Raw genomic sequence first — 21925 nt, 5'->3', positions numbered from 1 at the left:
TGTCATTGCTGTACTTAGGCAATGATACTTTCAGCGCATTTAATTTAGAGACTCTTGAGGGAAGTAGGAATATTTCACTCTCAAGGCACGGTGGACAAGGAAATTGCTCAGTATCACATGGCTGGTAAGCGGGAGAGTCAGACTTCCAAAGCAGGCAGTCTAGCTCCATACCTACTATTCTGTACTGACTTCCTTTAAAGTTTTCTGAGGGACCAAAAAAAAAAAAAGGCACCTAAAAGTTCAGATTTCGCAACAGCAACACCAAATTATAATATAATGTAGCATTGCTTTCAGAATTCTCAGGAGAAAGTATTTACTGCCTAGAGTTTGGGGCACTGCCCCGCCTTCAATCAGATGTAAATATAGCTTCAGATATTTTCAGAAGTTTAGTTTTACCGGCGCCGTACCCTGCGTTCTTGGGAACAACTAGAATGCAATAATTAGGAAGGCCAGTACCTGGCAGGAGCCAGACGAAGTTCCCTGCTGATGCTTGCCCTGCAGGCCCAGACAACAGCCAGTCCAGATCAAAGCAAGGCTGATGGCTACTGCACCGTTATCCTCAGAAAAAGAGAGGAAGAAAGGAGTGGCTTATATGACGTGTTTGGCAAAGGGTAGAACAGTATCAAGAGATTTTCTATCACCCTTTTAGTGCTATAGAATTCTCTAAGTGCATGACAGAATGAAGCCAAAGGAAAGGGGGAAAAACGTGGAATGAAGTGTAGTCACTACAGTACTACTCAGGGGTGAATGATCCCTCATTGTGATAACAGTATAAAACCTTAAGATGAATTTACGCAGATGTACGAAAGACTCGTGAAATTAACTGTATTGCAAGATGGGGAAGAGGGAAAAGAAGACATTGGATTGTTAACTTGTTACTTTTCCTAATAGAAGCGTTCAAAGGAATTAACTGGGGTTGGACTCAGGATGGGGGAAGAATTGAGTGAGAGACTGTTGCTTGTATTGTAAGACCCGTAGTACTATTTGACTTTTAAAAATGTTTAATTTTATTCTTTTAATTTTTTTTAATGTTTATTTATTTTTAAGAGACAGAGAGTGCAAGTAGGGGAAGACCAGGTGGGGGGGCGGGGGCGGACAGAGGATCTGAAGCAGACTCTATGCTGACAACAAAGAGCCCCACGTGGAACTCGAACCCACGAACCATGAGATCATGACCTGAGCCAAACTCAGACATTTAACTGACTGAGCCACCCAGGTGCCCCGTAAATGTGTGTTTTTAAGAATAAAAATATGGATTGGGGCGCCTGGGTGGCGCAGTCGGTTGGGCGTCCGACTTCAGCCAGGTCACGATCTCGCGCTCTGTGAGTTCGAGCCCCGCGTCGGGCTCAGGGCTGATGGCTCAGAGCCTGGAGCCTGTTTCGGAATCTGTGTCTCCCTCTCTCTCTGCCCCTCCCCCGTTCATGCTCTGTCTCTCTCTGTCCCAAAAATAAATAAACGTTGAAAAAAAAAATTAAAAAAAAGAATAAAAATATGGAGAGAAATTTAACTATTTAACTAGAAGAATCAGTTTGGCTTTAGTTTGCTTCTTTAAAGACGTTGTACAAGAAATCTGTTTTGGGAAAAGACTTTAAAAACGGACTTCATCTGAGGCACCTGGGTGGCTCAGTCAGTTAAGCATCCAACTTCAGCTCAGGTTATGATCTCTTGGTCTGTGCTGACAGCTCAGAGCCTGGAGCCTGGTGCAGATTGTGTCTCCCTCCCCCTGCCTCTCCCCTGCTCACGCTCTCTCTCTCTCTCAAAAATAAATAAACATTAAAGCAGAATGTTTTCATAAAATTTTAAAAATAAATAAAAATAAAAATGGACCTAACCTAATTTGATGTTGAGGAGAAAAGCATACCATCCAGGTGAATGAGCAGAATATCTGGGACATGAGGAACATGCCCTGAACTGCTTGGGGGTGGGGGTTGGATTCAGGAGAAACAGGAGAACTGTAGTGTGTCCTGGGATTAATGAGGCTCGAAGCTGGGGACGCCACGTCGAGATGACTTGACTGCCAAATGTAAGTGAGGTTTAGCAAAAGTCACGTGCCCGCGATGGGTTTATGAAGCCACGTAGCGTTGTAACAACAATCCGATCTGTGTGCTCTCTCGTCTCTGTTGCCACAAGAAGGAACGTGAATTACAAGCTGTTATCTTCTCGGCAACCAACGCAAGTATCAACCCTGTCAGTGTCTTTTCTCGGTTTTGTGAAATGGGTGTATTTAGGGTCAAAGAAGTAATATTTTAGATGAGTCCTTTAAAAAGGTAGGCATGGCCTGGTCTGTGTGAGCCTTCAAGTTCCTGTTGGACATCTGAGTGGTATTGCTATAGAGAAATTCATATCCTTTCTCTCTCTCTCTCTCTTTGTCATACACACACACACACACACACACACACACACACACGCTGCGTAATTAGGTTTGGTGTTTAGTCCCCTGTAATCATGTGAATTTTATACATTGTGGTTCCTCGGTTTGTGCCTAAAAATAAAATTCCCACGTCCCATCCCTAATTTCTCCCTGACACCGATAAAAGAGACCGTGCCGTATCTTTCCAAAGTTGAAAAAAACAAAAAAACAAGTACACTCATTACTTTGGTAAAAGGCAGCCAGATTGTAAGTAAAATTTTAAAATTTTTGTTTAGTACAAAAATAAAAAATAAATAAAAAATAGTTGTGTGTAGTGATGCTTTCCCTTTAACATTCTCCTTAGGGCTTCAGGGCCTTGTTTTAGTAACTAAAGATAAGCTGTTTGCAAAGATTTCCCTAACATCAGCTTTCAGAAGAAATGAAGGAAACTTCTAAAATACCAGGAGGGAAAAAGGGAAGAGCCTGCTGCGTAAGGCTCCCGTAACCTCATCTGAAAAGTAATTTCATGTGTCAGAAAGGTCATTCTCCCCTCATATGCGTGCTAGTTTAACACGAGTCTAACCGAATTATCCATCAACTCGAGCAAATTCCAATAGCCACAAGGAGTGTTGGCGATTGGTCCATTTAAGAAGATGTGAATATATGGGGAGCATTTTTTTTTCTTTTCCATAATCTTGGGATTCTTGAAAACGACCATCATGCCAAAGTGGGGGCTTTTGAGTATCTTTTTATTGGAATTCTGTCTTTGACTTGCTATTTATGAATCACCTACTTGGGATGAAGTAGCGTTGGAATTACTGATGAACAGCACCAGCGTGAATCCGTGTGATGGTAGCTACAGCTTTGGATTTTGACACAAATCAATAGGTGGGTCTCACAGAAATAGCAGCGTAAAATGGGTAAATTGGTGTAGCCACCGTGGAAAACAATATGGAGGTTCCTCAAAAAATCAAAAATAGAACCACCATATGACCTGGCCATCCTACTTCTGGGTATATATCCAAAGTGAGATATTGAAGAGATTTTTGCATTCTCATGTTCGTTGCACCATTATCCACCATAACCAAAACAGAGAAACAACCACAGTGTCCATCAACGGATGGATAAAGAACATGTGATATATGTACACATAAACACACATGTACACACACACACTGGAATATTATTCAGCGTAAGAAGGAAGGAAATCCTGCCGTTGGCAACAACATGGATGGACCTTGAGGGCATTATGCTAAGTGAGATAAGCCAGACAGAGAAAGACAAATAATGTAGGGTATCACTTACATGTGGGACCTAAATTTTAAAAAAGAAAAAGTCAAACTCCTAGACAAGGAGAGTAGAAAGTGGTTGCCAGGGGCTAGGGTGGCGTGGGGCGGGGGGTGGGGGGGCGTGAAGGAAATAGGGAGAGGTTGGTAAAGGGTATCAACTTTCATCCATAAGATGAATAAGGTCTGAGGATCTAATTAACATGGTGACTGTAGTTGATTACACTGTATTGTCTAATTAAAATGTGTTAAGAGGGTAGAACTTAAATGTTCTCAGCAAAAAATTTAAAAGTTAAAAAATAAAAGATAAATTTGTGAGGTGATGAATGTGTTGATTAACCAGGTGGAAGAAATCCTTTCACAATGTATTTTTACATCAGATCACCACAATGTACGCTTTTAAGTATCCTACAATTTTATGTGTCAGTCATACCTCAATAAAGCTGGCTTTTAAAAAAGAAATAAGCCAGTAGACTCAAAGAAATGGAGGGGGAAAAAAAAGTAGGAAATCAGTAATCTTAAAATCTGGGTCTTGCCCTAGAATATCTTAATGTCACGTGATATAACAAGTGTTTGGCCGAAGTTCACGCCACGTTTTCATACAAATCTCTGAGGGCACCCGTCTCTCAGGGCCCTCTGCCTTTGCAGCCTTCCTGACTCCTTATCTTTCTTCCTACATTGAATCATGAATTCATAAAGCACGGGTTGGTAAAAACACTTCACACATTATCTCATGCCTTGCTCTGTCCAAGAATCGGTCAACCAGTTTCGCTTGATTCAAAAGACAGAGAACCATGTTTTACAAGGTACCTTAATCCCTTTTCGGGGAGCACTAACTGTTGTTTCCATTTTTTGTGTGCCAAAATTTTTCTCTTTGTGGGGCGCCTGGGTGGCTCAGTCGGTTAGGCGTCCGACTTCGGCTTAGGTCATGATCTTGCGGTCTGTGAGTTCGAGCCCCGCGTCGGGCTCTGTGCTGACAGCTCAGAGCCTGGAGCCTGTTTCAGAGTCTGTGTCTCCCACTCTCTGACCCTCCCCCATTCATGCTCTGTCTCTCTCTGTCTCAAAAATAAATAAACATTAAAAAAATTAAAAAAAATTTTTTTTCTCTTTGTTTGTAACTTACTAGTTCTGGTTCCATGCTCTTGAGCCCTGATCCTTGTTGAAATCAGGTACTGTGTTCCTCTCTATCCATGTACCCATATATTCAACTATTCCATCCACCTCCTTTTAACCTAGAAATGTTGGGCATTGTTAACATTTCAAAACCCTGGTTTAGCTGTACGATTAGTCTCATTGTACAGTAGGAAAGCAGGTTTTGTTCTTTCTTCTGAGGGTAGTTCTCGTCTGCCAGTCCACCTGCTCACTCCGGCCTGCTTTGCCCTCTGTCCTGCCCTCGTCAACATCGCAGCGTGGTAGTGAGGATTACCAGGAGGCGAGAGCTCCAGAATGCTCCTTCTGCCGGTCTGCCAGCATCTGCCTGGCCACTCCAGGCTGTGCTGGTCCTAAGCCCACTTTCTGACCAGGGCTAACCACCCTTATAAATAAGAAGTCAAAGAAATAGGTTTGTTTGGCTGAATTCTAAACACGGGGGCATTTATTTGCTTTGTTTTGCTGTTCACTCTGTAATTCATCAAAAGTCCCAGTGGACACGTTTCCAATGTCTTTAAAATATGGGGCGCCTGGGTGGCGCAGTCGGTTAAGCGTCCGACTTCAGCCAGGTCACGATCTCGCGGTCCGTGAGTTCGAGCCCCGCGTCGGGCTCTGGGCTGATGGCTCGGAGCCTGGAGCCTGTTTCCGATTCTGTGTCTCCCTCTCTCTCTGCCCCTCCCCCATTCATGCTCTGTCTCTCTCTGTCCCAAAAATAAATAAAAAAACGTTGAAAAAAAATTTTTTTTAAAAAATGTGATTAACGTTCACCGTGTTGAATGGCATCTTCCCGAGGACCTCTGTTGGAAGATGAACTCTGTGATTTGCAACCCACTTTGGACGCCGGGGTGTGACATGCAGGGTCACATGTGCCAGGATCGGCAAGAGCAATGGTCTTGTTCGCTTCCGATCTTAAAAAAACAAAACGAGACACTTACGTTTTGGAGGGGACTGTTGTCTGAGGGGTTATTGAAATTTTTATGCTGCAAAGGCATTCAGTTCTCAAAATGATAGGGCTTCTTTTAAGCCCTTGACAGGAAGTCCCAGAGGAAATTGAAATAAGCAAGTAGTTGAGAGCACAAATTTCGTTACTGTATGAATCAGATAAACAAACAAAAAGCTGAGAGTCATTATAATGACTCCCAGGGATGTTTTCGGTCCAGTAACACCAGAATCTTCCTTCTAGTCTTTAGAAAGAAACTGGAAGTTAATCCGCGATGAAGGCCTTGCAGTGATGGACAAAGCCAAAGGCCTCTTCCTGCCTGAGGATGAAAACCTGAGGGAGAAAGGTGACTGGAGTCAGTTTACGCTGTGGCAGCAAGGTGAGCTCCTGACTTCTAGATGAAAAAATACGTTAGCTAAACCCATCATTGTTTCTTTAAACTACATGTGAACATTTACTGGTGTGTGTGTGTGTGTGTGTGTGTGTGTGTGTGTGTGTTCACATGTGTATTTGGATAAATATATAAATAGCATTTTGATTCATCTAGTCTTTCCCATTAAATGACATGTTACAGGGGCACCTGGGTGGTTTCGTATGTTAAGCCTCTGACTTCGGTTCAGCTCATGATCTCATGGTTCATGAGTTCGAGCCCCCACATCAGGCTCTCTGCTGTCAGCACAGAGGCTGCTTCAGATCCCCTGTCCCAGACCTTCTCTCTCTGCCCCACTGCTGCTCACTCTCTCTCTCTCTCTCTCTCCAACATCAATAAACATTTTTAAAAAATGATATGTTACAAAGACTAGCCCTGTTGTGTAGGCTTAACTGAAAGTCTACCATGTGCTAATTACTATCTTAGAAAGGACCTACCCTGAGCCTCATTTGCCCTGTAGCACAGAGATGATGTCGCGTGCCAAGATGGAGTCACCATGGGTCGGAGATGATAACAGTCCAGAGTGACAGGTGTGACAGAGTGACAGGAGATAATGACTAGTGTCTGTGCTCCTCAAGAATAGGAAGTGGTTCACATTCCACCGAACATTCCTTGGGCTGAACCCGGGCTCGGGCACATACACGGGACTCCAATATGTGTGTGTTCAGTGAGTGAATATATCAATCTGTCCTGTAAATGAGGAGCATTGGATTTTATGTGTAAGGCTCTTTCCACTTCTCTTCTTGAGAAATCAAGTCAACCTGGGTTAACAGCCATCCAGAAACAGATCCGTGGTGAAGAGTCCGCTGCACCAAATAAATCGAGAGGACAGGCGGTGGGGCTTACATTGAAGGACAAGTAAGCACATTTTCCTCCCTTGTGCTCTCGGAATGGTTTGCACAGAAGAGAAGAGCTACTTCAGTAACATTTTCAAAGACAGTCTCTCAGAAGAGAGATCACATGATTGTTAGAGACTGTCAGCTTTCTTGCCAACAAGGTTTTTTTTTTAAGGGAGTGACAGGGTCACTATGTGAACAACATGCTAAATCCGTCTGCTGGCAACTCACTAGAATGCATGAATTGTGTTGGCCTTAAGCATTCACCAGTTCATCTGATGCCTCGGTGGCATTAATACGCTTTTGCACCAGCGTCCTTATGCCCTCCTAGAACAGCACGCCTCCTGGCAGTAATTTCCAGAACCACAGTCTCTGCTATAAACAGGTGCTTTGATAAAGTTGAAATCGACGGGGCATTATAGGCAGATAGAAGCTATCAAGCGGGGTGCCAGGCTCGTTCAGTCACTGGAGCATGCAACTCTTGGTCTCAGGATTGTGAGTTCAAGCCCCACGTTGGGTGTGGAGCCTACTTAAAAAATAATAAACAAACAAACAAACAAACAAATAAATAAATAAGTGTTTTAGGGAGCAAGAAAAAAATAATGGTGACAAGATTTGGTTGAAGGCAATATTTTGACTTAAATTTTCGCATTTAAAAAAAATTTAATTGTGACAAAATGTATTCCTTAAGCTGTAATATGTGATATTTTTCACTTGTTTAATTCCAGAGAGTGACTGCATTTCTAGCTTGATTTCCATTTTGACTCCAAATAGTTGACCCGTGTGTGTATTGGGGGGGGGGGGGGGGGCCGGGGGGCGGGGCGGTGGATATCATAAGTATGTGTTTTCCAGTTAGTTGCAGTTAATTACACAGAAATTAATTTCTAATTGTATTTTTGTGTGTGTGCGTCCTAAGAGAATAGAAGTCACATGGTTCCTCTTTTAGGAAGTTTTGTTAAGGTTTTTTGTGGCCTTTCGTTTGGGGTTCCAGGATTCTGGGAGGAATCCAGGAGCCAGTTTCTGTGAACACATTCACAGTTTAAAGAATTTCGAAGACAACTAGTACCATAGCTTGCACAGACACAGGGTGGAATCCTTGAAGCCAGGTGCCCTCTCAGGCCCTGTGGCGCAGAAACTGGAGAGAGAATCGTGGGGGGGGGGGGTGGGGGGGGGAGGGAGATATGAGGAAGAGAGGCAGCAGGGCGGTCTCAGCCACACTGAGAGCTCAGGTCCACACAAAGAGGCTGCTGAGTATCTGAATTAGTTGACTTAGTGGTCATCTAGTCTAGTCAGGAGAGGATGCTGCTAGCTGGTTGAAGGCCATAAAGCTATGGCTGGAAATCCCATTTTTCTCCAAATCGTACTGGGTCTTGTGGTGGGTCTCCAGGTAACATCATCAAGGCTGAAGAATATTTATTCCTTTTTAAAGAGACAACTGTTGGGGCGCCTGGGCGGCTCAGTCGGTTGAACGACCGACTTTGGCTCAGGTCATGATCTCGCGGTCTGTGGGTTCAAGCCCCGCGTCGGGCCCTGTGCTGACAGTTCGGAACCTGGAGCCTGCTTCGGATTCTGTGTCTCCCTCCCTCTCTGCGCCTCCCTTGCTTGCTCTCTGTCTCTCTCTCTCAAATATAATAAACATCAAAAAAAAAATTTAAAGGGACAACTGTTTGGACTTGGAGGAAAAGAATCAACAAATGTAAATAATGGGGTTTTTTTTCCCTAAAAATGTGTTTTCAGATTGCTAAGTGAATGTCATGGAATGTTTCTTTTGCTCGTACTTATCAATCATCACCAGCAGTGAACAGTAAAATATGTAGTTGGCAAATACACAGTATGTGTGCACTTTTTCTTCCCGAGCCCATAGGAGACAGTGCTAACCAGTCTCAGTAGCCTTTCTGGATAAGCTCGAGCTGAACCTCAGAGTCCTTCTCAACACGGTGTTCTAGGGAGCTGCTGACACTTGGTCAGATTCGTCGTGCAAGACGAACCTGTTGTTATCCCAGCAGAGCCTTGAAACTTAAGAAAGACAAAACCCAAGACCTTTAAACATCCCACCTCCGTGAATATTTCTTATAAAGTATTTTCACATGTAAATGAAATATCCAACTGATTCTTTCAAATCTGCATTGATAAAACTCCTTCTAGGGCCATCTTCTCCCAAGTCCATCGCTTCTTCAGAGTTAGTTTAAACTCGGTGAGAAATAATCAGACAGCAGTAAGGCCACACTGAATCCCGCCACTGGACAGTCTTCTCCTCAGCGGAGGGAGCTGCTTTTCACAGCTGCTTTCTAACCCGTGATGTGACCGAGTTGTAAATTATGCTGAAAGCAGAGGTTTTGGAGACCAGCAACCCCAAACTGGAGGCCTGGCTGCACCATTCGTTAGTTGCGTGATGCAAACATGTTCCTGAATCTCTGAGCCTCAGATCCTCATCCGAAAAAGGACAATGAGAACCGTGCCTCAAGTATGGGGTTGTTACTAGAATCAGTGAGTGCTCTCGAAAGATCTGGTACACAATTATCCACTAAGTGAGAGTGGCACTACTTTTTTATTACCTAATAACCATATGTTATATAATAATAACAGTAAGGGAGGGGCGGTCTTAGGTCATGATTACTTGGGTCATGGTTAAGAACATGGACTCTGGGTCCAGTTTGGCTGAATTCCTGCTGTGTCACCTCTCTGTGCCTCAGTTCCTCTTCTCTAAAACACAGCTCTGACGGCACCTCCCTCTCCAGGAGTTGTAGGCATCAGATGAGTCCTTTTAAGTATGTCAGGTGGTTCCTGGCCCACCGTGAGCACCATGGAACTGTGGTTGCATTCCTAAATTCTCACCATCACGTGTGAATACTTAAAGCTGCCGATGGAAATCCACGAATGCCAAGCATCTACTACATGGAGAATATAAAAATGCTTTATGATGACATGATATAGGAATCTGTTTGATCAAACTGGCATTTATCATTCAACTCCATTAATCACTAAAAATAACAACTAATACTTTACTCAAGGGGCAAAAAGATTACTTAGGAAAAGCTACTGTACATATAGACACTGTTTTCTAGAACATTGGGGTCCATTTGAAGAAAACACTTTTTTCTTAAGTTTATTTATTTATTTTTGAGAGAGAGAGAGCAGGGGTGGAGCAGAGAGAGGGAGATAGAATCCCGATCAGGCTCCACACTGTCAGCACAGAGCCCAATGTGGGGCTCGAACTCACAGAACTCTAAGATCATAACCTGAGCAAAATTCAAGAGTCAGATGTTTAACCAACTGAGCCACCCAGGCACCCCAAGGAGAATACCTTTAAGTTGCATTCCTTGTAACTCATTTTATTCTTGGTATATGATTATCCTGGGACACAACTAAAAATTAAATAAAGTTAAACTCAGCTTTTAGATGTAGCAGTCCCTTGTAGGACTCTTGAATAGGGAATTATAGTTTTTCTATCTGTAAAAAAAAAAAAAAAAAATCCATCATTTTTCTCCACGAGAGCAAATAATGCCGTGTACATTTCTGAGCACGTCTTTTCTAAAACACAGTTATTTTGTCAATGGTGAAGAAATTTATATAGTTCAGGATGCTTAAGACTATGTCCCAAAATCTGTGCTCCTGACACTGTCACTTATAGAAAAACATCATCTCTCAGAGACGCCTTCCCCTCTTCATTTACATCCTCTTCTTTATCAACGTATGAAGAATGATCTGTACAATGAAAATGACATTGAATTCCCATGAAAAATGTTCAGGTAACTCTTTGCTATAGTCCCAGGAATGCATTTTTAGGTTAGAAACATAAGCTGGTTTTTTCCTTAGGGAGTCTCCTGTGACTGCTGTAACAAATTACCACAAATTTAGTGGCTTTCAAATGACACAAATGTATTATCTTCACAGGTCTGGAGGTCTACAGTGGTCTCCCTGGGCTAAAATCAGAGTGTCCTCAGGGCCATATTCCCTCTGGAGGCTCCAGCTCCTGGAGTCTACCCACATTCCTTGACTTGAGGTTGCTGTCCATCCTCAAAGCCAGCAGTGGCCGGTCAAGTCTTTCTCCTTCTGTATCACTCAGACACTATTCTGCCTCCCTCTTTGATGGACTGAAGGACTCTTTGATGACATGACACCCATCCACTTTATCCAGGACAATCTCTTTATTTTCAGGTCGGCTGATTAGAAATCTCAATGTCTTCTGCAACTTTTATTCCCCTTGCCATGTAACATAACATATTCATAGGTTCCTGCTTGCAACATGGACACCCTTGGGAGGGGGACATTATTCTGCCTGTCACCGGGAGAAAAATAGGATTCGGCACTCACCTTGTCCATTAGACATCCTTAGTCAAGTCGTCCAACGCTGAGTGGAGATTTCTGGTCATTGCTCTGCTCGTCTGCTGGTGGAAGACACTTTATGCTTTGTCTTCTTGTGTTTGCTCAGCCTCCTCATTCCCAGTGAGGGTGACGATACAGATTGCCCATGGGCAAAACAGGATGAGCTAAAATTTTACTGTGATTTGTTTCTAACGATGGTTGTACCATTTCTTCTTCTAGGAAGAAAAAATGAAAATGCCTGTAAAGGAGCTCCTAAAACCTGTTCTCTACTCGATAAATTCCCCGAGACAACAGGATGCCGAAGAGGACAGGTAGTACCTAGCGTGTCTTTGGTGACCCGAAGAACACAGTTATTAGGAATAAAGGAATGCTAATGTTTATAAAGCGACAGTTATTGCTTGGGGCCAAACAAAGGCCTCTTTTTTTCTTCTCTCTTTAACAAAACGCCATTCCGTGTGGTCGATGGCAGAGCTGAGGGTGGAAGATGTTCAGTGTTTATCGCTTCGTGGAAAATGAGAGTCCTTATCTTCAGTTCCTTCACAAAGAGACTAGATGAGAATATACATTCTCAGTCTTCCCAAGTAATTCCTTCTTGGAAGAAGTAATTACTTTCCCAAGTAATTTTCTGCGGTCACTTTAATGTAGCACTTCCTCCACCCCTCGACGCATGGATGACCGGCGTGTTACTTTTTCTGCGCAGATCAAGTATTCCGTCATGCACCCGGGAACCCACGTGTGGCCGCACACGGGCCCCACCAACTGCCGGCTCCGAATGCACCTGGGCTTGGTGATTCCCAAGGAAGGCTGCAAGATCCGATGTGCCAACGAGAGCAAGTATGTCTCCTGCCATCGTTTCCTCTCGTGTCACCTCTGAAGAGGGGTGTTCCTTACAACCAGTCTGTGTTCAGTTGGGTTATTTCTCTTCCTCTGTAACTAAAGTAGGCTGGAGTGGGTGATACTAATCCACACTCTAGTCTGTGTCCCTTCCTTGTGCTTTCCGTGAGTCTGGAGAGACTCCTCGGGTCTAGGGCCGCCCTCCCTAATCATTTCTCCCCACACCACTGTCATCTCAGTGAAGAGCCTTCTCGCTTCTCTTTCTAGATGGACAGACTTGCACTCAGGACCAACCATCTTGTGCTGAGCCCTATACAGATTACACATTGTGTTTATTGCTCTACAACTTGAATTATTCATCGATGCAGAGGGTCCCCCTTCCTGAAGAAAATGCCCAGTGATACTTACGTGTGTTGCTCTAGGGGAGGCAGCATGGGGCAACAGAAACAGGCTGTGTGTTTCAAATCCCAGGCTGCCTTTTTCAAACCCCAGCTCTGCCACCTAATCCTGTGTAACCTGGGCCCATTCCTTAATCCCTTCGAACCTCAGCCTCCTCACTTACGAAATTGGCAATGATGCTGTCTGCTCTGCAGGATTATTGTAGGATCAAATGAAATAATACATACAAGGCACTGAGCCCACGTCCTAACATGAGTGGGATGTGATGAATGTTAGGCCCTTCTGCCCTTGCCTTTTGCCGTCCTAATCCTATTGCTCCGGCCACCGAGAATGCCCTTCTTTACACTCATCCAAAATAAGCCTATTGCTAAGATCCAATGTCGTTTCATACAAAGGAGCCTCTCTTCTGACTTCTGAGTGCGTATATAGTATAGATTCTCAGTAATCCTGTTCTGTATCTCCCATTGCTTTTTATCAGTTGGCGTATGTTAGCCTAATCTCTGTGAGCTAGAAGCTCCTGGAGGGCAGAAACCAGGTTGCTATCTTCTTAGTCATTTCTCAGGGTCCTCAGTAGAGGTCCGATGGGGCGGGGAGGTACCTCCTATTCGGGAGGTAGTTTGAGTTGTTCGTTTGGTTGTTGGCAGAGACCTGCCTGTCCTGCACGTGGCGTAGCGACACGGAGTGCTGTGGGAGGTTCAGATAGGGCTTTCCTCTGCCAGACGTGCTTCGTCAGGGACATACCACAGGCTCAAATGTCGGAGTCATAAGAGCAGTACAGATAACAATGCTACAGATGGGACAATGGGCACCTAGCTCATTTGCTGCTGGGGTTTTGAGAATCTTGACAGTGGTGACTCTTAAAGACAGAAAGCGTTTGGACATTGAAAGCTGGGGGAGGGGGAAGGCATTTCAGGCTGAAAGAATAGGATCTGTGAAGGCACAGAAGCCAAAAATGAGAGAGGGCACATAGGGAGAATATGGAGTGATGTCAGCAACCACGAGTGTATACAACAGTATAGGTAAACTGATGCACATTAAAATTTTCGAGAGTTCATTTGGGCATACATCGATTCACATTGCATAGTGTCAAAGCAAAGGTGGGTAGGAGTGCCCCAGGGCAGGAGCTGGAGGGCAGGGTTTCCAGAGAGAAGATGCTGAAGCCAAGCAAAGGAAGCATTTGACTAGATACCGCATAAGCAGTTGGCCCTGCTTCGGAAAACCCGGTTGGCTGTTTGTGATCAGTTGCTCTTCTGCTTCACTTTCTCAGATTCAGGTGCATTGACTCTGGCTTAGACTTCAGTTTGCTTACGTAGGCTGCCAAGGCGTGGAAGCCAATCTCGTCTAACGGCCTTCTTGGCTAAAAATTTTAACAGCACACATAGAATATGGTTGGAAAATGAAAGCAGAATAGAAGCCCAGTTATAGAAGGCTTTGATCAGTATTTGATAGTGGGATCAGACTCTTGTCAGGAAGTTACTCTGGAAGCCATGGCGGGGAGGATGCGGGAAGGCAGGAAGAACAGTTAGCACCCTGTCATGGTGGCCCACACAAGAAGAGCTGGACTCGGGATGCTGGAAGCAAAGGGAGAATAATGGGCAGGTACAGGATATCTTATGCGCGTTGACTCAAGCGTGTGGTGTAAGGGAGGGAGAGTCCAAGATGCCTCGGCCTGTGTCCATTTGGGCCTGTAGGAGACTGTTGATGCTTTAGTGAATACTGAGAACTTGGGAGGTGTGAGGCAAGTTCAGGGAAATGGGTAATGAGTTCAGTGTTTATATATATTTTACTTAAGTTGCTACTGGAAGACAGTAATGGAAACATCCAGGAGTCAGCTGGATAGAGATGCCTGGAGCTTGGGAGAGAAGCCATGTCTGGCCATAAAGGTTGGAGAGGCAGACTTAGCAGGTTCTGGAGGAAACTTGAGACTCCATGAACCCATCCACATTTAGAAGACCGAAGGAGGAAAGAGAACCACCAGGGAGGTGGGGCGGCCAAGGGCAGAGGTGGGAAGAACCAGGACGAGAATCAGAGACAGCTGGACAGGACGAAGTTTCTCCCAAGATGAAATGGACCTTGTCAAGCCTTTGGGGACTCTGTGTACACAAGCTCTCCACCAAAGGGAAACAGGGTGAGGATGTGATGGGGGACCCAGGGAAATGGAGAGAATGCCGGGGAACGAGACCAAATAACCGTGGGCAGTGAAGACGGGGAAGAGCACCAGGCCTGTTTCCTGAGTACTGCCTGTGGTTAGAAGTTTGTCATTTGTTATTCCTGTCTCTGGATCTACTTCCCTCCCTCCATCCTGCCTTCTGTTTATTTTTTAAATTTTCTTGTCTGTCCTGCTTATAGATACTCTGGGGGGAAAATCACTAAACAAAAGTCCACTTATGAACAGGTAGGGAGAAAGACACCTATGAACTGATCCTTGTCATCCGAGGCCTGAGGCAGCAAGAAGCCCAGCTGGAAAGAGTGAGGCAGTGAGGAAGGGGAGCAGGTAGAGAGTGCCGGAAGCTTGAACAAGAAGCCCAGCAGGGCTCAAACCGCAGCAGCGGCACTGGGAGAGCCACCCCAGCGGCACAACCACAGTGCATTCCCCACGCCAGGCTCCCAGCAAACGCCTGGTGACCATGCTTGACAAAGAAAGGGACTGCCAGGCCCTCCCCTCAAGCTGAAAGCATGATTAGGTTAATGGTCTTCACCTACAGGAAGTAGCGTCCCTCCTGCACCGGCCTCGGTAAGCTTGAGTAAGAACGTTAACTTGGCCGCCCCTCCATTTCCACGGACTGTAAGTACCTGTTGAAAACAGTAATTTGCAGGTGGTGTATTTTGCAGTGATTAGTAAAAAGTGCTTTCCTTGGGGCGCCTGGGTGGTTCAGTCAGTTTCGCGTCCGACTCTTGATTTCAGCTCAGGTCATGATCTCACGGTTTGTGACTTCAAGCTGCACACTGGGATCTGTGCTGTCAGCATGGAACCTGCTTGGGAATCTCGCTCTCTCGCTCTCTCGCTCTCAAAATAATAAATAAACTTAAAAAAAAAAAATTAAGAGCGCTCCCCACCCACCTACCTGTTGTTGGGTCAGGGAGGCGATTTTGCAGAGGATGAAGTGCTTCCTGTTCTCTCCTCCCTGAAGAGCCTACAGCATTGATGCCTTTCCACCTCCTCATGATGGCTGGTCAACAGCCTTGTCTGCGCCCCTTGTCTTCAGTTTTATGTTGTGTTACATTCTCATCCTCAGTAAGCCTTCACTCAAGAGCGGTTGGGTCAGGCCAAGTACTTCGTTACAAAACTCATGTTTTTCATAAGGGAAATGGCGCCATTTAAGTACTGTGTGATGCCTATAGGGAAAACAGCTGGGTATCTGGATGGGAGACAGGCAGTTTCTAGACTCTGAAGACAGAAATACTGAAATATGAAACCTGGAAGTGTCATGCTGTTAGTGTAGAAATACTATTAGTGTGGAAAGAGAAACACATAGACCAAGAAATCAGGCTCCCTTGCGCTAGGCAACAGGAAGCAATTTTCAGAGCCTCTCGACTCCCAAAAGAGGAGGTTACTCGTAGCAATTCGTGCATCGTAGTTCTCAGGTATGAATAATCACACTGCTGTTCCTCCAGCGCTGTGTGAGTCCTGCTAGCACGCGTCTTGTTTAAATATTCCGTCGCTGGAGACGAACAGCCGCGCTCTTTTTATCTGACGATGAGCTCGCAGCTACGTGGCCTTTTATTGTTACAAATAAAAATGATCACTTAACATTAATAAGTGCCCTCTGACTGTAAAACTGATACATGATGCACATTCCTTGTACGTAATTTGTAAAACACAGAGAAGCACAATAGAAAAAAGTCAATATTATGTTTGATCTTGATACCCAAAGATACTGTCCAGATGCTTCTCCATACCGCATGTGTGTGTCCATGAGGAGGAGGAGGAGGAACACAGTAATGATCGAGAGCGTGCTTGCTGTACGAAGTAGTTCTTAGCATGCCACAGGCGCTACATTATTAATTAATCCTCGCAACAATCCTAAGGGATTATTGAAATCTCTTTTGTAACTGGGGAGGCTGAGGTGTAAAGATGCCAAGTAACTTCCACAAGGTCACTCAGCTCAGTAAACGCTGATGTTTGTGTCAGCTTCCCGAGGCTGCCATGACAAATTACCACAAACCGGATGACTTTAAACAACAGAAAATTCATTGTCTCGTAGCTCTGGAGTCCAGAAGTCCAAAGTCAGGTGTCAGGAGGGTTGGCTTCTTCTAAAGGCTCTGAGGGAGAGTCCGTGCCCTGCCTTTCTCCCGGCTTGTGGTAGCTTCTGGCATTCCTTGGTATCTCTCGGCTTGTAGACACATGGCTCCAATCTCTCCCTCTGCCAACACAACACCACCTTCCCCCTATATCTTCTCCCCTTCTCTTTATAAACACACTTACTATTGGATTTAGGGCCCAGCCTAATCCAGGAGGGTCTTATCTCAAGATCTTCCACTTCATTACAACCGTAAAGACTCTTTTTCCAAATAAGCTTACATTCACAGGTTCCAGGTGGACATACTTTTTGGGGGAGGCCACCATTCAACCCGCTACAATATCAGAACGAAGGTTTGGTCTCAAGCAGTCTGGTTTGAAAGTCTGTGTCGCCTCAACCCCACGGCATCTAACTGCACATTTCTGGGCTTTTGGGATTTTGTTGGTGGTGGCTACAAAATTAAGATCATCTTGGACTTGAAAGGCAATCAGTGTGAATGCTGGTCTTCACGGCCAAGCAGCGAGCTGGAGAATCTCCATTTCCGGGCCATTTGTGTCATCCCTGACAAGCCCTGCTTTGGGGTCTGTCAAGTGAGCTCGTTTAGGATCGCCACCCAAAGCTGAATGAACTTGAGTCGGCGGATGAATGTGCCACTGGCAAGCAGAACTCATCGTTACTCTCGTGGAGCGGCCAAGTTGTTTGAGCTCCGGACGATCCCACACGGGAATTCTTTCCACGGAGTCTCCAGGACGTGCTGGAACCAGGCTGCGGGAAAGAAGAGTGACTGTGTGGCTCTCCTGGAGACTCAGGCTTGTTGCCTGCAACTTACCAGCCAAAAATATTGGACAGGACCACCAGATCATCAGGAAAGTGTGCATGGGTGTCACGTCAGCGGCACGCTGAAGACATGAGTTGGCAAGAAGTCCTGTGATGCCTCTTCCTGCTGCTGTGGAAATAATGGCCCTCTACCACAGCATACCTCAAGTGTTTTTGTAGCATACTCTTTCCATTAATCTCTCAAGTTTTTAATTAGGAAGATTATGTGGAAAGCCTGCTAACATGTTAACAGTGAGAGAAAGACTTAATTTTTTAAAGTCACCATGAATTGTTCATAGACAGCATTTCTTTTTTCACAAAGTGTCCAGGAAGCTAAAGTCTGAGAATTTTCCTTTGGACATCATAGCTCTTCTCTTTCACAGAGTCTCTTTCACCGTCTTCCAGCCCAACTGTAACGTGACCTCACCCATCCATAAGTCACCACCCGAGCCTGCGCACCTGGGATTGCAGGTCGAACATGGCATTTAACCTGGATGTGTTCCCTGAGTATCTGTTACTAAATAGTAGCATTTTGTCCCCTTTCTTCCCTTCCTTGAGCAACTTGGTGAATTAAAGACGTCCAGTGAAGTCTCTTACCCCCTGTTCTGGTTAGCATTCGTACACACAGATACGCGGCGGTCCCTGCACGGGGAATGGCGATTCGCACAGGCGGTGCGAGTCGTGCGCAAACATTTCGTTTGTTGAAGTGATGGTCGAGAAATGGGAAGGTTGGGATCCATTTCGCTATGGCAATATTAAATGATGTGGAGGTTCCTGGGCCAGTCTTCCAAGGCTTTTCTCTCCATCTTTAGACAACTTGCATAATCTCTCTAAGCCTTGATTTCCTCACCTGTGAGATGGGAGAAGAATAAAAGTGTATCTTTCTGTGGTTTTGAGTGTGAAAGCAGTCCACCTAGATGCAGTCCGGATTGTATTTACAGAGTGCTGTGTGGTAAAAGCACTCCGTGTGTTTGATCTTTTACTGTCCTCTTGTGGGATCGCTGTAGAAATGGGGATCTTTGTCTCTTACCTTCCAGGGAGTGAGACCAAGCACCCCTCTACCACTGGAGATGGTTCTTGTGACCTGGAGGAGGCGGGGCTTTAAGGAGTTAGGAAAGGGGAGCACGATAGGAGGCCAAGGGTGTGGAGGGATGGAACAGATACAGATGGGGACTGTGATCTGATAGGCGTGGGGCCAGGAGCGATCCCGGAGAAGGGAGGACCGGCAGGAGCACAGCTGAGAGCTCCACACCCCGCTCCCACATTTCCCCTTTTCCTCCCCGAGCCCCCACCCTGGAACTGGAGGTCTGTGGGGACGGGGCAGCGGCATCCCATCTGGGGTCTTATGAGTCTGCCTTCCTCTGCCTTTTCTCTTTCTTGGCCCCCTTTTGGCTTTCTCGGCTGCTGGTTGACCCAGGACCAAGAGGAGGAGGTCCAGAGCTTCCACAGAGACAGGGGAAGTCCCCGGGCCTGTGTGGAGGGGAGGGCGGCCCTGTGGCAGCCGGGCCGGGCTCTTCTGTGAGGGGCTGGGAGATGTGCTAGGGGTGCATATGCACACGATCTGTCGGGAAGAGAGCTTCTTTGTGAAGTCAGCCGTCTTTCATTGGAATTGATATGTTGACCTGAAACAAAGCAGCAAATACTATTTCTCCATTTCTCAGATGGAAGCTTAAGCGTGCCCTGTGCAATGTAGTGTGAAGACCGGAGTCTTAACCAGCAACTCGGCTCAGAGAATTAAGGGAATTTTCCTGTGGAAAGGAGCCTTAGAGGCCATCTTTCCATCTCTGTCGTTGTACCGATGGGGAAATGGAGGCCCCTTGGTGAAGTGCTTTATCACATGGCTAGTTAGCAGCAGTCAGAACGAGAACACAGGTGTCCTAGCCTCCAGAAAAATGCTTTGTCCCGATAGATAGATAGATAGATAGATAGATACTACATACATACATACATAGAAAAAAAATGTGCATTTGTGCACATGTGTATTTCTGTCTTCGTGTATTAGGTAGAGAGAGAGAGAAGAGTTTTACGTTACGATTCTAGTATGTGCCAGGATTTCTAATGCAGTCAGAATTGAGGGACTTCAGTAGGTCAGGATTAATAAGTACTGTGTTATGTAGCCTTATTGCTGAGCTCTTTGACCCTTTTTCTGTATTCCACTCAGCCTGTTAAATGGCTTCCAGGCCACCTCCCACAGCAGCGCAGGCACTAAGCATGTCCCCTAGTAGTACCGTGATCTCTAGCTGAAGGTCGGGGCTCTAATGAAGCAAGGCTGGTGACTTTGCGCTTTTTCCACAGACCCGCAGTATCACTGCAGACATCTGAACTTGCTTCCATAGGATTCCTCCGCTGGAAAATTAGAACCCTGTCTCTTGCCTGCCTCAACATTTTAGCAAGGATCACTGAGATGTGATCAATAAAGTGTTTAGGTGGCAGACTCTATAAGCACCTAGTATCATTGTTTAGCATGATGAGTGTTGACGATAATTCTGAGACACAGTGTGGTTGTTGGGTACAATACTGCCACCATTATACCAGTATCGTTAATTATAATTACAGTAATTTGAGAAACTGAAGAATTGTGTGACATTACTTTGTCTTTGACCAGGTATTCTTGTATCTTTTGCAAACCAGGGAGAGGCGTGCTTCTCTCGATGCTAAGGCATCCTCAAAGCCAGATGAGGTAGCCATCTGGGGAGAGGGTGCAGCCCCCCACTCTGGTCCTGCTCTCCTGAGCCCTGAGAGAAAGGCAGGGTGCGCCCTCAGGAAACTCAAGGGCAACCCTGGAAATCTTTTCTCCAGAGGGCACTTTTCAGGTCATACTTGGAGTATAACTTAATCATATTTGGTGAAGCTTTGCTCACAAAGCAAGCGGCCTGAAAACTGTTTTCTTCACCTTGCAGTGAGAGTCTTTGTTATTCAGAAGAGATCTGAAGACCTTTGACCGATTTAGAGCTGTCGCTTTTTCTGGAAAACCTCATCCTTTCCCAAGCAAGGCATTTACCTCAAGTTAACCTCAGTCCCTCAGCCTGCATGTGGCTTGGATGGGATTTTTTTGTTCTTCCCTTTCAGGTTAATGAGGGCTGCGCTTTTTGTCAGTTTAGCTCTCATGAGGGATTGAAAGATGCCAGTTTTGAAGTATTCACAAGGAATCTACATTAAATGATTGGGTATCTTGGCAGTTTTTCTGGAAAACTGTCTGAAAGAAAATGGAAGGGCAAAGAGAAGATAACGGGACACACTTCCCTGTGAGTTTTAGGGCCCTAAAGGAATCCAACTCTTTAGAATACCTCCCAGATTTTTGTTTAAAAAAAAATTGTTTCATCAATGGTTTACACTGGTCCATACTTGACTTAAGATATCTGAAAAGCCACAGACAGTGGTCACTCAAATTCCACCCTTAAAGGCACTGGTGTTCCTGGAATAAACCAGTGTGTTTCAACACTAAAAGCTTTTCCCAGTTCATGGGGAATGTAAGTTAATGAATGAGATGTTCAATAATTTTCTCCCGTAAAGCATCCCTAAGTCTTTGACTTTCTTACACCCATCAGAATCGAGTGAAAAATATCATCTTGTGCAACCTAGAATTTTCTGTTCCATTCTTCGAATTACTTCCAGTATTTTAAGTAGATTCCAGATCCTCTGCCACTCAAAAAAAACTTTGAGAACCCCTTGCCATGATAGCACAAAGTGTATTTTGCAGATCTCTGAAATTTTTGGTATCTCACCCCCTTGGAAGATGTTTGTCCTCTCAATGAAGGCCAATTCATAGGGCGTGAAGCCAAGGTTATTTTTGGTAACATTATACCACTTACATATGTTATCATCTCTTATCTTTTCCCTATTTTTTTTTCTGTATTTTCCTTCCTCCTCTTTTATATTCTCTACCCTTCATTGGATAAAGACACAAAGGCTCCTGTATGCTGAGTGACTCCCCAGGTCACACACTAGTAAATGGCCAGTTGGTTTTAAATCTGCTTCCATTCAGGGCTGTAACCTGCCCATTGTGCTGTGCCGTTTCTCTCCCTCTTTCTCTTCTACCACATGCTCCCCTTTCCCTTCCCCCCACCTTTTTTTTTTCCTTTTCTAACAGTGGTGAAACACATAACATAAAATTTACCATCCCGTTTCTAAATATCCACACAGTTCAGTGGCGCTGTGTACGTTCGTACTGTGCTGCCATCGCCAACATCCATCCATCCACAGGACTCCTCATCTTGTGAAACTGAACACACTGAACAACCCCCGCCCCCATCATTCTTACCATCTTTGTGAATTTGCTCTAGGTACTGCCTATTAGTGGACTCACACCATATTTGTT

General features: G+C 45.1%; 1 protein-coding gene across 1 annotated transcript in view; it reads left to right on the top strand.

The window, feature by feature from the left end:
• The window catches only part of ASPH (aspartate beta-hydroxylase), a 222555-nt gene that overhangs the window by 196512 nt on the left and 4118 nt on the right, over positions 1-21925 (top strand). Inside the window, exons 22-24 of the mRNA XM_043601141.1 lie at positions 5969-6104; positions 11537-11628; positions 12018-12151. Coding sequence (XP_043457076.1) covers positions 5969-6104; positions 11537-11628; positions 12018-12151 — 362 coding nt within the window. The remainder of the gene's footprint in view (positions 1-5968; positions 6105-11536; positions 11629-12017; positions 12152-21925) is intronic.

This window comes from Prionailurus bengalensis, chromosome F2, assembly GCF_016509475.1.
Source record: "Prionailurus bengalensis isolate Pbe53 chromosome F2, Fcat_Pben_1.1_paternal_pri, whole genome shotgun sequence".
NCBI classification, from domain to species: Eukaryota; Metazoa; Chordata; class Mammalia; order Carnivora; family Felidae; genus Prionailurus; species Prionailurus bengalensis.
The sequence above is the reverse complement of the archived record's forward strand: the minus strand, read 5'-3'. Positions and strand labels throughout refer to the sequence as shown.